We start from the raw sequence: 16,306 nt of genomic DNA on the forward strand, positions 1-16,306 counted from the left end.
TCGGCCCCCAGATACAGCACAGATCATGACAGGGACTTGAGAAAGTCTCAGGCTGGGCAGGACAGCAGTGCTTGAGGCTTGGACAGCCTGTGAATCTAAGGAGGAAGCCAAAGGCACCCTGGGCTCTACAGTTCTGGGGAAGAGGAATAGCAGGAGAAGGGGGCCACTAGAGGAGCCAACAGACAAGATAGTTGGGGTTCTAAATGCTACATAGGGCCCACACAGCCTCTCCAAGAGGCACCTTCCCCCCACCACAGACATCTGAGGCAGGGAAAGGTTGTGAGGAGCCCTGATCTTGACTGCCCATGGCTTCTGTTTCACATATTATCTTGTTTCTTGAGGTGAGCAGTCCTAACCAGCAAGGCCTGTTCCAAGCAGGAGGCGGGAAGGCCATCCAGAGGCATGGCCAGAAAGCAATGGGAGGAGCTGGCACTTGTCTGTGTAGCCCAGTTCTTAAACACACACACACATACACACACGCACACACGATGCTTCTCTAGAGGACAAAACCAGGGGTGGGAGCATAGCAACTGCCAGAGGGCAGTTAAAACCAGGTTACTGGCTCCCGAGGTCCTGCCCCAGAAATCAATCACCCAGCAGACTAACTCTCTCTATCCCACCCTCTCCCTCCTGTTCTCTCACTCTCTTGTCCCTGCTTAGAACTTGTACCTCTGGGGCCCTGGGACTCTACTGCCTGGGTAGCCTGCTTTAGACCTCCCTTGCAACTGCAGCTTGTGAAGCTGTCACCAAGGGCTATTTTGTTGAACACATCTAAGTATGGCCCTGATCTTCTTCTAAATGGCTCGCTGATGTGCTTCTGAAAGCATTTGTACATGGTAGCAAGATGCAGCTAGAAGATGCTCAGCTGAAGCACTGCCGGTCAAGAATGGGGGCCAAGGAACAGGCTGGGCTGTTTACTCATAGCTGGTGCCATGGCACTCTGGGGCACCTGTGATAGCAGATGGCTTCAGCCACAGGCATTCTTGTCTGTATGATTCAGTGGTTCCTCAGAAATAAAAGCTGCAGGTAGGGGTGTGTGCATGTGTGTGCGCGCACATACCCCCGCGTGTGCATGCATGTGCACATGCACACACACACAAACATATGTGCTTCCAAACAGTGCTCCAAGATGCTAATAGGGTTTCCATGCAAGAAGCCTTCAGTCTGGGCACAGCACTCACATCACAATGCCGCAAGGCACAGAAGGGGCTGTGCAAAGCTGAGAGGAGCTGGGGCAGACAACAGACTTCCTCTTTGCCCCGCTTGGGAACCCTACACCAAAGCTGAGGCTTCAGCAACCATTACTGCCCCATGTCTCTCCCACAATTTCACTAACTTGGAGAGTGGCCCAGAATTGGGACAAAAAAAAAGTGTGCCTTAACAGTTACGGGTGGTCTTCAGCAAAGGATCACTATATCTTGGTGTGGCAGAGCTGGCCCAGTCCTGGGTGACACTGCCAAGCTAAAGACTTCTCTAGCCCAAGGAAAAGCTGTCATCCTAGCTCTTCCACCATGCTGAAGTCTGGAAGGAATGTCCCCAATGAACAGAAGGGAAAAGAAAGACACGACGGGGCTGGACAGATGGCCCAGCGGTTAAGACTGATCTTCCAGAGGTCATGAGTTCAATTCCCAGCAACCACATAGTGGCTCACAACCATCTATAGTGAGATCTGGTGCCTGCAGGTATACATGCAGGCAGAGCGCTGTATACATAATAATAAATAAATCTTCTTTAAAAAAAAAAAAAAAAAGCAAGACATGAGCTAGGTGGTGGTGACGCAGGCCTTTAATCCCAGTACTTGGGAGGCAGAAGCAGGCGGGTCGCTGTGACTTTGAGGTCAACCTGGTTTACAAAATGAGTCCAGGACAACCAAACCTACACAGAGAAACCCTGTCTCAAAAAACAAAAAAACAAAACAAAACAAAAGCAAGACATGACATGCTGGTGGCCCTGTGCTAGTGTTGAATGCCTTGGTCTTTCAGGAATTAACTCAGAGGAGGTGACATAGAGAGGGCAAGGGATAGAGCTGAACAGTCATCTTATCCAGGGGTTTATCAGGAACCATCAGGACCTAAGCATGTCACCTGACTGCTGCAGAGATGGGGGCCAGCTGTGTCCCCAGTTCAGCCATAGGAACCTTCACTCCAGTGTCTGTTGAAAAGCTTTTACATTTTATTCCCAACGTCAACAGAGCACAGGCTGGGCCCTGCTACTCAAGCAAACGTCCTCGAGATAAAGAAGCCGAGCAGGCCTGGGCCTTTCAGGTTCCCAGAATTCGGGTCTTCAGATCAGCCTGGCTTTCTGTCTTCCAGCAAAGAGTGACTTTTGTTGCCTGGAGAGCAGCGACCATTGTGGAAGGCCTGGGTGGGTGCTCTGCAAGGATGGGCCAGCAGAGTCAATGCAGATATATCTCCCCCAGCCTCTCAGCCCTGAGTCACTGACGTGTGGATGCAGAAGATTGCTTCAAACTTGTCTAGAAACGCATCTGAGTCAGTTCATGAGATGAGTGTCCAGGCCACATGCAAAGCTGCCCATGTCCTCTGTAAACAGAGTGTGGAACGGCTGTCCTCGTCTTTCTTGCCTTGTGTATTTTCCTGTGTTGACAGATAAAAGGAGAAGAGTCCCTTATGGTAGAGCACATCTCTCAGCTTCTTTTGGTTCCTAAAGAAAGGTCCCATAATCTTGGAATAAGACACAGTCGGGACTGGCAACTCGACCTGGATCCAGAAGCGAGAAGGGAGCAAGAGCTAACCTGTGTGCTGCCCTTTTAGCAGTTGCAACAGGATCAAGTCCTGAGCCATGGGCTCGTGCTGAAGGGCAAGCACCTAGAGTGAAATGGTCTAGAAAGCAAGCTGAAAGCCAATCTGGTGCCCCTCCAGGCCAGGGAGAGGGTGATAATGCTGGCCTCTGCCTAGAAGAGGCTGACCTTTGCTGAAGCTGAGGTGAAGAGTGGCAACCAAGGCCCAAGAGCATGGTGGTTGTGCCAGGCTGTAGAACTCACACTCTGCTCTGGCTCACACATCAGTGTCTGATATTGCTGTAAAACTCGCCCGGACATTACAGGATCTTGCTTCCCTTCCCAAAAGTACAGTCCAAGAAACCAAATCCCGGAGATGGGAGAATTGGTTGCTGGAGGCCAAGCTGCCACCTTCCCTCTTCTGCAGGGGGAATGACTCAGGGGAATTCTGCAGTGCTGCAGACACAAGCTGACAGCCCAGCAGCCAGGCCTCCCTTGGCTGCCCCCATCCATAGAGCTGCTGGCATCCCAGCCTGCCTGGCCTCACTAGATTCTGCTCCTCACGAGAAGCCAGCCCTTGGCAGTACCTGACCAAAGCCTGGTTCTTAGCATCTCCCCAGTATGAACTTCTGAGCTCACCCATGACTTGCTTTGGAGCCCTGGAAAGAACAGACCCTCCCTTCTTCTGAGTCCTCCCCCCCCCACCCCCAAGCTGAAATTGAGACCTGGAACCAGCTGGGATCCTGTACAACTGTTCAACTGTGGCTCTAGACTTCTGACTCAGTCAACTTGAGACCAGTATAGCTTCACCATATTACTGGGCACCCCTTTCCCAGCAACTGCCTCAGCTGATCCAGCTGTGACATGAGAGCTGTAACAAGCCTCGCTTGACTTCCACAGAGCTGATATGAGGATAAAATAAACTCCTGATTGAGAAGTCTTGGGACCTGTGGTGCAAAGCATAGTAAATGGGACCTAGTGCCAACATCCTTGTCCCCACAGGCTCCCCCCTCCTCCAACGTCCTAGCTCCACCCTTTCCAGGCACTGAAGCTCACGGTCTTCTTATTAGACAAAATCTGATACATAAGAAAGAGAGAAGACAGTGGCAGGAGACATGGGGTAGGGGCACCTGGCAGCACTGTCAGTCAGACCTTATTACACCCACTCCATTGTGGAGACTGGAGGTGGTCCTGGGTCAAGCTATAAGTCCTGTCCCTGATGGGCTCCTTAGGGTCTGCTTGAAACAGGGATGCCAATGTAGACTGCTGTGCTACCGCTGCCCAACCCAAAGGCAGACGAGGTCTAACCTCCCCCACATACTCTGGCGCCCAAGTTCGGGATACAGGGATAAGTAACAGTTCTTTGGGGCGGGGGACATGGGGCAGCAGGGCACATCATCTATCAAGCAGAAGTCAAGGACGCCAGGAGCTTGCAGGTGGGTGGAAGGCCGGTGGGGGTGGGAGGCAGAAGGAGATCCTGAGCAGGCCTCCGCCCCTCCCCATCCCTCCCGGGTCGCTGCTGGCGACAGTGCCCCTCCTGGGCATGGGGGCGGGGAAGACCGCCACAGGAGGGGAGGAGGCGGCTGTAGCTGTGGCGGAGGCGGCGGTGGAGGCGGGATTTGGAGTTTCCCTCCGCCGCAGCGGTAGCGGCGGCCCCTAAGCTCCAGGAGAGGCCGCGCCCGGAGCTCTGGTGTCCTTTGCTCGTAACAGGGCTGCTTCTCACTGCCTGAGCTACGGACACTTCCCGGCCGCGACGCACAGAGCAGGGATCAAGCTCAGGCTAGCAAAGGTGAGCAGAACACAGGAAGCCCTGACCCCCATCCCCACCCCCATCCCTCCTGGCTGCCTACCCCCAAGTGTGTTCCTCCACCTTGAACCCCCAAAGTCCTGCCAAACGCATCCCAAATGCCCCTCAGGCATGCCAGGGAACAAGAATCTACAAGATCCATCAGGTCCTATCACTACACAGCCCTGCTACCCTGCCTGTGCTCCTTCAGTGTCCCCTGCCATTTCCACCAGTTTCGCAGTCGTGAGTACTCAGGTTTCTGTACTGTACATAACCCACCACTCACCACTGTTCCCAACTCAGACCAACAGCATCCTCCCAGGCCCTGCCACGCCCCAGGACACACCCAGGTGCTGACACAGTGCCAATACATCCTGCGATGTCTGCACTAAAATAGCGCTCGTGCTCTCTCTCTCTCTCTCTCTCTCTCTCTCTCTCTCTCTCTCTCTCTCTCTCTCTCTCTCTCTCTCTCTCTCTCTCTCCACCCTCCCTCCCTCCCTCTCTCACACACAGTATGCCCCTACCATCACAAACTTAACATATGCCCATTACAAATACCCACCCACATCCCCACAGTCCAGAGACACTGAAATCCACCCACTATATAACACAAATGCACACCCCAGCGGCCGACACTCCCTAGTCCCCAGAACTACAGCACCAGCATCCCCAACACCCCTGCATACAGAAACACCTGCTGGATTGCTAGCTCTTCAGCATCCTGCTCCACCCCCATCACAAGTAGCCCTCAGCAAGCCCTCCGTCTCTGAGTCCCTCCCACCACCACCCCCCACACTTGGCACACAGGCTCTAAAGGCTGCAGCATTTGGTACCATCCCTACCAGGCAGTGGCTCACTAGCTTGGGACATCCCTCCAGGTGCCTCCCTAAAAGACCTTGAGGTTCCCCAGGAACTGACTTGACCTTTTCTTCTCTAAGAAATAAAGAAGGCACTCGAGGCCCAAGGTACCGTACTTAGATGTGGAGGCAAGGGGCCGTGGGGACGGAAAAACAGAGAGAGGCAGTTACTGAAATGGAGGAGGCCTGGCTGGGACCAAAGGGGTCCTGCGCACCGTGAGTTGCTTCCCTGAGGGCTGGAGTCAGCATGCACTGTTTGTGTCCCAGCCTGCGTGTATGCTGTGAGCAGTGCTGTGTGTGCACGTGTGTTTGTGCGTGTCTGGGAGGAGTGTGTGCTCAGTAGAAGGAAAAACCTTGAGCAGCACCCTTCTGGGCTCCCGCAGGCAACAATTGGTTTCATTCATTCATCCCTTCCGTGTTAATGAGCATTTCTTCTGCAAGCACCTAGCGCTTGTGTCCTCACTGGGGGGGCTGGGGCCAGCTTGGGACCCGGCACACACCCGTTCCTGCCTTGGAGGAACTCCCAGTCCCACGAGAAGCCCGATCAGGAAAAGCATAAAGCCATTCCCCGTGGAAAGTGGGTTTTGTGGGAAAGACACTGGATTTGATAGAAACGCTGTCTCTGGGAGTTGCGCTCCAGACCATGTGACCCAGCGGCGACAGCCGAAATTCTGCCACTGGGCCGGGCGGGAATCGTGCGTTTGGCTGGGGGCAGTGCCACTCTTAGGCATCTCAGGGAACCTGAAAGCGCCTGCGGCACGCACCTGACCTGTGGGGGGCGTTGGCCGGGCCAGTCTGAGGCCCTGGGGCTCCCAAGGTGGGCTGCAGTAGGCTCAGCGCCCACCCTGCGGCGAGTCGCGAATGCACAGCCTTACGCCACTCGCCAAAGGGGGCCTGGAGAGGCCCCCGCGTGTGGGGCCTCCCCAAATCCTGACTGCCCCCGGAGAAGCGGGCGAGAGGAGGGGCCAGCGCACAAACAGACGCTGCCGTGGGGACCTGTGTGGGGGTGGGCGAGGGTGGGGGCTTTGCTTCACCGAAGCCTGCAGTGCGGGGGGGAGGGTTTGGGGGGTGGCAACAGGTTCCTATTTGTCCTGTTTGCTAGCACTGCAGCGCGGCAGGCAAAGAGGACTGAGCAGTGACTTTGGAGACTGAGCGTCCCGCATCCTCTACCTATCTTATGCTAGGGTTGGGGCCTTGCCAGCCGGGGTCTGGAACTAGACGTAGGGGAAGTACTCTTCGGGTGTGGGCAGGAGTGGGCTGGCTGTTGCCGCTTAGCCTTCCCTTTCCTTCACCATTGCAGGGTGAGTCCCTCCCATGCTCATCCCCAGGGCAGTTCCTATCACTTCCTCCAGAAAGCCTACTCCTGAGAGCACACCTAGACTAATGGCAGTACCAATATTTCCCTCTGGTTGGAGATCCCGTCTCCAAGCACACAACCTCCAGGACTGAGAGGGTGGAATACTGTCTCTCTGGCTGGCTGCATCCACGGCCTCATGCCACCACTCCCCCCATCTAGGACATAATCAAGCCCCAGCCAGCCCTACTCACAAGTATGAGACCTTGCAGAACTCCTGCCCCCCCCCCCCGTGTTGTCTTCAACCTCTGCCCTACCCAAGCAAAGCCTTACCTACAGGCATGGTGGAATATGGAGGAAGGATTCAATCTAGATATCCATGGATAGACAGCACCAGTATGTAAGGAGGAGAAGGCAGAAGGTCCAGAAAGAACGCCATGGCGCTATGCCACAGCACTGCCTCTTTGAGGACACACAAAGAGAAGGAAGCCTCCAGGCTTGCCTATGAGACCAACAGAACATAGGGCTGGGCATGAGCAGCCAGCAGAGGGGACCACAGAGCCCCATTTGCCCAGAACCCTTGAATATCAACATTAGAACTCATCCTAAAAGCGGGGCTCAGTAGTTTGAGCCTGATGCTCCACTAAAGTGCTGGAGAAAGGGGAAAAACTGGAGAGCCCTCTGAAATAGTCTGAGTCTGTAGGGCTGACTTTTTTCCCCTCTTCACTTCAATCTCTCATCTTAATTCGGCCTCATGGGAGGAGTCTTTTCACAGGCATAGATGGTATGCAGTGGTGCTAAATGTTGCTCTGTCAGGAGGCTTTGCATTTTCACTCCTGAGAAAAATGCTTTGCAGCACGCATTCTGTATACGCCAGTCTGCTTTCTTGTCTTTCATTCCTTAAGCTCAAGTCCCAGAAAGTAGCCCATAAATGTGGGGTTTTCTTGTCTGGTTCTTTTTGTTTGTTTGTTTGTTTTTGTTTGGGGTTTTTGCTGTTGTTTTGGTTTGGTTTTTCAATTCAGGGTTTCTCTGTGTAGCTCTGGCTGTCCTGGAACTTGCACTGTAGACCAGGCAGGCCTCGAACTCACAGAGATCCAGTACCTCTGCCCCCTGAGTGCTGGGATCAAAGGTGTGTGCAACACTGCTCCCATCCAGCTTTCTTCTCTGGTTCTTGGTGCATACCATTACATTCATTTCCAAAAAGGTGCTGCCGAAACAAAATCTCCCCTAGGATGAGAGCAACGCCCCTGTTTCACAGCTACCTTGCCAACACTGGGTGTTCTCATTTTGAGAACATTCTACTAATGTAGTGACTGAGAAGTATTTCCTTTTTTTTTTTTTTTAATTGGCTTTCCTTCCACGCCTGAGCTTCAACCTTTCCCCAATATTCTTACCCCATCACATTCCTTCCTTTAAGCAGAGTGTGCAGTCCTTGAGTTCCTTTCCTATTTATCTGTGGGGGTCTTAACCCTTTGATTATTTGGTGCGAGCTTTATCTTATCTGTTGTGTGTTTTCCTTTAACACTGTTATTTGCTTTTCTTGGGCTTTTAGCAGAGAAAGGACATATGGCCAGATGGGGCATTTTTAGAGGCCTCCCCTGCCTCTCCTTTTATTGTCAGCACTTATCACCCCGATATCTTGTCCAGTATCTTCGCTTATTGTCCTGCTGGACTGAAAGATCCAGGCAAGGAGAGCCCTGGTGTGTCTTTCCTTGCCATCACTGGCCTGGTGGGCTAGTTGGAGGCCACCAGCCTTTGTGGACTGAATGGTGCTCTGGCGTGGGGCAGGGAGGAGGACAAGCTGAAGTTTCAGAAACTGGGACAGTGACTTCTTTAGCCATGGCCGGCGCATGGGGATGGAGACAGATTGCAGGGAAGCCGACTTCCCTCCACAGGAACCCATCCATGTGGAAGGAGGCTATGGGGAGGTGTCAGGGAGCACAGTGCCCCACTTTAGAGTTGGGTGTTCAGAATTCCTGCGTACCTTTAGTCGCGCCTGTACAAATGAAGCCCAGGTGGAAATAGGGCGCCCAGGAGCTGCCTCATTTCAGCGGCATCTCACAGTAGCACAAATTAGATGGTTCTGATTAGCCCATTATACAGATGGGGGCCATCTACTTCCAGACAAGGGCTGATAGTTCGAGTGAGTTGTTTGAGGCAGTTTCTGGTTCTGGGGCTCTGGGGTTTTGCCTCCACCCCTCTTCCTGCCTCCAGGGACCAGACTGGCGCCGAGCAGGGGCAACTGCAACATGTCCCCTGCTGGGCCCCCGACCTGCCCTTGGCCTCTGCCCCGACCCTGTCCCGCCTGGGTAGAAGCCCTGGCTCAGCCCGAGGCTTGCAACTCCCACCAGGCTGGTCCCTCGCACTGGTTGGCTCTCCTGCCCCCTGAGGCCGCTCCGCCGTCCCACTGCCCCGCCCCGCCCCGCCCCGCCCCGCCCCTCTGAGCAGCTACTAAGTCGGTCCGAAGCCAGAGGCTTCCTAGGTGGAAGCTGGATCCCGCTGCCAGGAAGAGGCCAGCGCACGAGTGGCGCGAGGCTTGGCTTCCACGTGCGAGCCTACTCCGCCTTCTCTGAGCGCTGTGCCTGGGGACTCCTTCTCCAGGGACGATACCTGCGTCCTGCCGTGGCACTAGCTGTGGCCAGGACGTCCACGCGCAGCTGCCTGCCTCTGGATCTCGCTCCAGGTCTCTCCTTTTGTTCTCTCCTGGGGTGGGGAGGAGTGGGGCCGAGTCAGCTCTTACCGGACTCATCGAGGCCCATCACCTCGGTGACCCTCTCGTTATCTGGGTCTCCTGGCCATAGAGGGGATCCAGGACTTGAACGCAACTTCTCCACACATCCGAAGTCCAACTTCGGGAGTGATGGAGATCGGAGCAAGTCAGAAAGTCAGGAAAAGGGTGCGGAGGGAACTGGTTTTAGTCCTCCTAGCACCTCAGAAAAAGTCTTCATTCAAGAGGCCTCTAGACACCCAGTTACCTTCTTCTGGGGGTATGTCTCACGCAAACTGCATCTAAGCGGGGTAGGGAGCAGCGCCCTAGTGGCAGCAGCCTCGGGTCTTTTTCCTGGGGGCGCCTTCCTTAGTGTTCTCACTGTGGGTGGAGCGCGAGGAGAGTAGCAGGCGGTAGAGGAATGTCCCTGCGGGGACACTGGGCGCCTGCCCTCAAGACAGGGGCTGACTTCCCGTCTCAGTAGCCTGGTCCACGCTGCGGGAGTAGAGACAAACTTGCCCTCACTCCGCGCCTTGCCTCTCTCCACAGCCCGACGTGCAGAAGTGCAGAACGGTGCGACCATGGAGAGTCTGGGTCGTTCGTGCCTGTGGCTGCACCCCAGGAGCTGTCGCCCCCGCGTCCACAGCTTCTGCTGCTGGACTGCCGCAGCCGGGAGCTGTACGAGTCGGCGCGCATCTGCGGGGCGCTGAGCGTGGCCCTGCCCACGCTGATGCTGCGCCGCCTGCAAAGAGGGAGCTTGTCTGCGCGGTCGCTCCTGCCTGGGCCACCGCTGCAGCCTCCCCCACCTGCTCCTGTGATCCTGTACGACCAGGGTAATACCGGGTGCCAGCGCGGAGAGGCCGAGGCTGAGGCCGGGGCCGCGGCCGCGGCTGGGGCCGGGGCTGAAGCCGGAGCCGGAGCCGGAGCCGGAGCCGGAGCCGAAGCGGGAGCCGGAGCGGGGGCCGAAGCCGGAGCAGGGGCCGAGGCCGAAGCCGAGGAGTGGGATGCTGATTCGGTACTGGGCATCCTGCTCCTGAAGCTGCGGGAAGAAGGCTACCCGGCGTACTACCTACAGGGTATGTGAGGGGCGGTGGGCTGAAAGAGGGTACAGGCCTGGAGTGGCCTCAAGTCAGGAGAATAGGTCCTGCCTTCCAGGGGGATTTCATAATTACTTTATCCTTTAGCAAACTCTGTCTTACTTTGTCTAAAATATAGCTAAGATTCTCCCAATAACCTGCCAGACAGCTTTTGGGAAGGCAGAGCAGAGCATGACCTTGGGGCAGGTCCTTCATCCTTTCAAGCCTATTTATAAGTCTGGGGAATGGGAAGAATTGCTGTGAAACAATGTGGTTCACAAGATGCTGAGATGGGCCAGTGGCTGCATCCGGCACTTACCATCCAGAGAAACAGCCACAAGTGCTGAGTGAGGGTGGAAGCGTGTCCACAGGACACCACACCACATGCAGCGCTCCAGTATAGACGGCCTTGTGCGTTCCCTTTGGCAATGTCTGCATCCACTTCCTCCTGGGCTGTGCAGGTTCAGCACTACAGTCTCAGCCAGGGGTACCTGACTGCCCAGAAGGCTGTATTAGCAGCGATTGCCCTTTTTCCTCACAGGTGGCTTCAGCAAATTCCAGGCCGAGTGTCCACACCTGTGTGAAACCAGCTTCAGTGGTCGCCCTGGCTTAAGCCTGGCCTCAGGGTCAATGCCTGTGGTGGGGCTAGTTGGCCTGTGCTTGACCTCCGAAGCCTCTGATGCAGAATCTGAGGCTGAGCGCGACTCCGTAAGCTGTGGCCCAGATTCTGAGAGCACCACACCCCCTCCAAGTGGGCTGATACCACCCTTCCCGGTCCAGATCCTGCCCAACCTCTACCTAGGCAGTGCTCGAGATTCAGCCAACTTGGAGAGCCTGGCCAAGCTTGGCATCCGCTATATCCTCAATGTCACCCCCAACCTTCCTAATCTCTTTGAGAAGAATGGTGACTTCCACTACAAGCAGATCCCCATCTCCGACCACTGGAGCCAGAATCTGTCCCAGTTCTTTCCAGATGCCATTACATTCATTGGTGAGTCCTCTCTCCCCACCAGTCTCCACCCACCGGACTGACCCCCAGTCCTTCCGGGCCCCTTACCCTCTCCTGTAAGGGAATTCTTGCCTTCATGCCCAGCTTAGCTCCCATTCCCGAGCCCAGATGACACTTGGGGGAGGTGCCCATAGAGCTCAGGTCAGCTGCCGGTGAAACCTCACAGATGTGGTCTCTTGGCAGGGTGGGGAGACCGCGATGATACCCCCAGAAATTCACTTAGCTTTAGCCTCACTCATGCTGACCCTTGTGGGGGGCCCTTTCTGTCCTGTTCTACCTAGATGAGGCCTTGTCCCAGAACTGCGGGGTGCTCGTCCACTGCCTGGCAGGAGTCAGCCGCTCTGTCACTGTCACCGTGGCCTACCTCATGCAGAAGCTTCAACTCTCACTCAACGATGCCTACGACTTGGTCAAGCGGAAGAAGTCTAACATCTCGCCCAACTTCAACTTCATGGGGCAGTTGCTAGACTTTGAGCGCACTCTGCGCCTGGAGGAGAAGCGCTCTGGGGGGAGGGGCAGTGGGGGGCCAGAGTCCACTGTCTCAGACCCACCCTCCTTCTTTACTACCCCTACCAGCGATGGGGTCTTTGAGCTCGACTCCACATAAAGCGCTATGAGAATGCTGGGCGGGTCCCTACCTATGATCCCTTGTATTAGCAGGGATGGGGTCCAGCCATAAGCAAGGAAAGGGGAGGGGGGAGGGAAAGCTCAATACCTCACATGGGGGCGGTGGAGCAAGGCAGGAACAGAGCAGAAACCTGCCCTACCCACTTGGGGCCAGCCCCAGATTCTATTACACGTGCCTATGGGTGGACCCGTGGCCACGGGTCTGACCCGCACCGCTTTAGGGCGGGACCATGCTCCAGAACCGGCCTCTTCTGCGACTGTTACTTTATTCTTTTGGGGTGGGAGTGAGACTTCTTATCCAAGAGACCATTCCAGATTGCCGCAGCCCGCTGCCTGGGCCCTGGCCCTTCTTGCAGTTTCCTTTTCAGGAAGAGCATGTCACACTCTGCCACAGGGACCTGCTCTCAGTTCCTTCCCTATCCCCAAACAGCCACCTGTGGGGAAAGGCCTCACTACCTTCACTGGTGTGGTCTCCTTCTTGCTACTCTGACTAGGGCATAGACCTCTTGGAGCACTGAGGTGTGAACCAGGAGACACAATGGCTGCTCTCGGCATCCACAGGGACAGCCTCTCTGGGTGGCTTTTTGCTGGGCAGTGTCACATGGGAGGACATGGGCCTGGAAGCCAATGGGTGGGATCCCAGCCACACATCTGGTGCCCTGACTGTTTTTTTCCTCCTCCCCCAGATGTCTTGACAGGATCACTGAGACTCTTTGTGACTGAGGGTGGTCAAACTGCCACCGGAGGAGATGGGGTCTCAGACTGAGAGCTGAGGGGGAGGGAGGGAAGGATGAAGGCCTCAATTTTGCTGCTGTGCGTCTTACACAGCCACTGTTGGTTTGGGGGGCAGGGAAGAGGCCGAGCTGCAGACACACACATGGTCATTCATTGCAATCCACACCCCGTTGTAGACAGTGTGTGTGTGTGTGTGTGTGTGTGTGTATGTTTGTGTGTTCACACGCACACTAGCCCACTCACATACTCTGCCTGGGACTGGCAGTACTTGTGGCGGCAGGACCTTCTTGTCTTTGAACCTGGAAAAGGTTGTGCTTATTTGTTTTTTGTGATCCACATCATAATTGCTTTCTTTAATTGTTCCTCCTAATAAACAGTTTATTTAGAATACTGAACAGAGAGGTTGTTGCTTCTTGGGCTCCTGGGGGGAAGGAAGGAGAGGAACGGAAGGCTGCCCTTCCCCCAGCCATATTTCCTATTGGTGTACTATGCCTGTTGGCAACCAGGTCCCTGACAGCCCATTTGCACTTCTATTCCCGCACCCGCTTCACGGGTAGAACAATGAGCTGGGCGTGAAGGGGGATGCAGTGCAGTGTGTGTGCCACAATGAGATCCCCCACACCAGTCATGTTGCCAGTGACCCCCCAAGCCATGAATCAGAGTGGCCTGATAGTATGCTGAGGGTGGGTGACTAGGACTTCAACAGGAAAATGTATGGCCTGTTTGTACCCCACAATGTGGAATGAAAGCTGAGGTGGGGTGTTCACTGGGCCATCTGAAATGTTAGCGAGAGCCTACATCCCTGGGTCACCGAAGTTTCAGGCGGGGCTCCACCCACACTACAGCCAGCAGGCCTCAGAAACTGTTGTCAGAGCTTAGAGATACAGCAGCAGGGAAGGGCAGCGCGTATAGGGGGGGGATGTAATGGAGGCTTGGTTGTTTTAATTGTGTTTCCAGTCAGCACAAGGAATACCTGAGACGATATGCTTGCAGAGTTCCAGGCCAGGCCTGCTTGGCCCCTTCACTCTGGGCCTGTGAGGCAGCACTGAAGGGGAGGGGCATGTGTAGTGAGACACAGTTGGACACTTCATTACCAAGAGGAGAAAAGAGAGGAAGAAGAAGGGCCTGGGATCCCGGAAGACCATTCAGGAGGACGTCTAAAACAAACGGAAACTGTCTCCCCTCCACCTGGGCTCCACTTACCAGCAGTAGCACTTGAGGGACTACGCCCGACTGCAGCAATGGGCTTAGGAACAGGAAGATGTTCAGGTAGCACTCCAGGTCCAAAAGCCCTGAAATGGCGCTTAAATTTAAAACCCTGTGTCCAAATGGCTGAGCTTGTAAGAAACTAAGAGAAAGGCTCTAAAGGAAAAAAAAAAAAAAAAAGTAAGGATCTTCTAGCTCCAAACTGCCTGGGGCACAGCCTAGGACCAGAAGCAAGGAGCCTCTACAGGAATGCAGCCTGTCATGCCTGTTAGTGTATAAAACTATGAGGTTTTTCTCCCTGCTACTACCCCTTCTTTCTGCCAGGGACAAATCTGGCTTTAGACTCACTGAATTCATCATAAGGCTGAGGGTACCTTGGAATTTCTGATCCTCTTGCCTCCCGAGTGCCAGAATTACAGGCAAAGTGCTGCTCTACGTCACTAAACTGATTTGTAAGAGCAGCAAACTACTCCCCCAGAAACAAATGAGTACACATGCTTATCTTGACCTTAGATTTGGGCCAAAGTTGAATGAACAGAAAATGTCGCCCCCTGATTACCAGGGGGAAAGGAACACTAACAGTCTCCAGTGCTGTGGTAGCTTCTCAGATTCCTTCCCTCCGCTCTCTTCCCCAGCCAGAAGCTTGAGGTAGTTCTTTGTGTGAGCCTTACTAGGCTTATAAAGAGAAAGTTCTCAAGCTGGGCTGTGGTGGCGCACACCTGTAATCCCAGCACTCGGGAAACAGAGGCAGGAGGATCTCTGTGGGTTCGAGGCCAGCCTGGTCTACAAAGTGAGTCCAGGACAGCCAGGGCTATTACACAGAGAAACCCTGTCTCGAAACAAACAAACAAACAAAGAGAAGGTTCCCAAGAGCATGCAATGCTGCAAGTTTTAATTGTCTGACTTCTCCAATCTGAGCCTCTGCAATCGGCAATTTCTGTGGAGAAGGTCTTCAATTGTACTGAGCGGCTTATTGTGTGTGCCTGCCCAATTCCAACCTGGTGAGAATGACTGATGGATTTGGAGGAGTGCTTTGTTTTTCAGCTGTTTTAGCTTTGTTTAGCGCGGTGATGACTTCCCAACTACTTCTGCAGTGGACCACACACTAGTTTTCTAGGACAACTTCTACAAAGAATACAGAGTACACTAATTCCAGAATAGAAGAGGAAAACATGAATGACGAAGGAAGCATCTCTATTAATGCAGAAGTCAAGAGAGAAATGAAGAAACAGAAACACTGCAATAAGTAGAAAGCATAACATACATAAGACGACAGCATTAAGCATCCAAAGGATATAATTGGAAATATAAAGAACGAGAAAGAGAAAAAAGCTGTTGATGACTTTTCCTGGGGGAGATAAAAAAAAAAACATACCAACTCTATCAGTGAGTTTATTGGGGTTATTAGTGAAGGTTTACTAACAAGAGCTTGAGAGCTCTTTAAACAACTTGCAGTCTGCTTGGCCTACTGGTGAGTCTCTCCTCAGACACTGTTTGCCACTGAGGCTAAAGAGATGTCAGTGGACTTGGCTTGAGTTCCCAGCGCCCACATCAGGCAAGTCACAAGCTCCTGTAACTTCTGGCTTCCAAGGGTACCTACATGCACGTACAGGTACTCAGGCCCACACACATATACATAAAGTACAAATAACAAATTTGACTGAGTAGTGGCGCATGCCTGTAATCTCAGCACTTAGGAGGCAGAGGTTGGTGAATCTCTGTGAGTTCGAGGCCAGCCTGGTCTACAAAGTGAGTTCCAGGACAGCCAGGGCTGTTATACAGAAAAACCCTCTCTTGAAAAAAAACAAACAAACAAGTCTTTTCGAAAAATAAAAGAAATTTCTTACTGCTTATATAATCTTGGGGAGGACCCCTGTGAATTTTGTGCTAAGAGCTTCCTGTGCCTACTAAGTTGTGTGGCCTTCCTGAGCTTTCTAAGCTGCCTCAGTCCTCTTGCATGGAGTGCTTCTATTAGGAGGAAATAGCTACACTACACAGGCAGAATAAATATTTGGAAAAAACAAACATTAAATACTTTCAAAGGTTTATGAAAAATAATCAGATGGAAGAAATTCAATAAACCCTACTAAGAAAAGCTGAGTATCAGTCAGTGTTTCATTGTAAAGACATAAAGACATACCTCACACAGGTTAATAATGAGAAAAAGAGGTGGATTTAGCTGACAGTTTTAGAAATTTAAAGTAGAAAGAGCATAAAGATTCTTAGGCCGGGTGCAGTGGCGCACGCCTTTAATCCCAGCACTCAGGAGGCA

At 53.6% G+C, this 16,306-nt stretch overlaps 1 protein-coding gene across 1 annotated transcript; it reads left to right on the forward strand.

The window, feature by feature from the left end:
• The first annotated feature begins 9,962 nt into the window (after positions 1 to 9,962).
• On the forward strand, positions 9,963 to 12,619 carry Dusp9 (dual specificity phosphatase 9). Its single transcript, XM_051142144.1, is given in 4 exon segments — positions 9,963 to 9,998; positions 10,001 to 10,457; positions 10,999 to 11,448; positions 11,748 to 12,619. Coding segments are annotated over 4 exon segments (1,269 nt in total). The 3' UTR covers positions 12,074 to 12,619.
• Positions 12,620 to 16,306: the final 3,687 nt, after the last annotated feature.

This window comes from Acomys russatus, chromosome X, assembly GCF_903995435.1.
Source record: "Acomys russatus chromosome X, mAcoRus1.1, whole genome shotgun sequence".
NCBI lineage: Eukaryota > Metazoa > Chordata > Mammalia > Rodentia > Muridae > Acomys > Acomys russatus.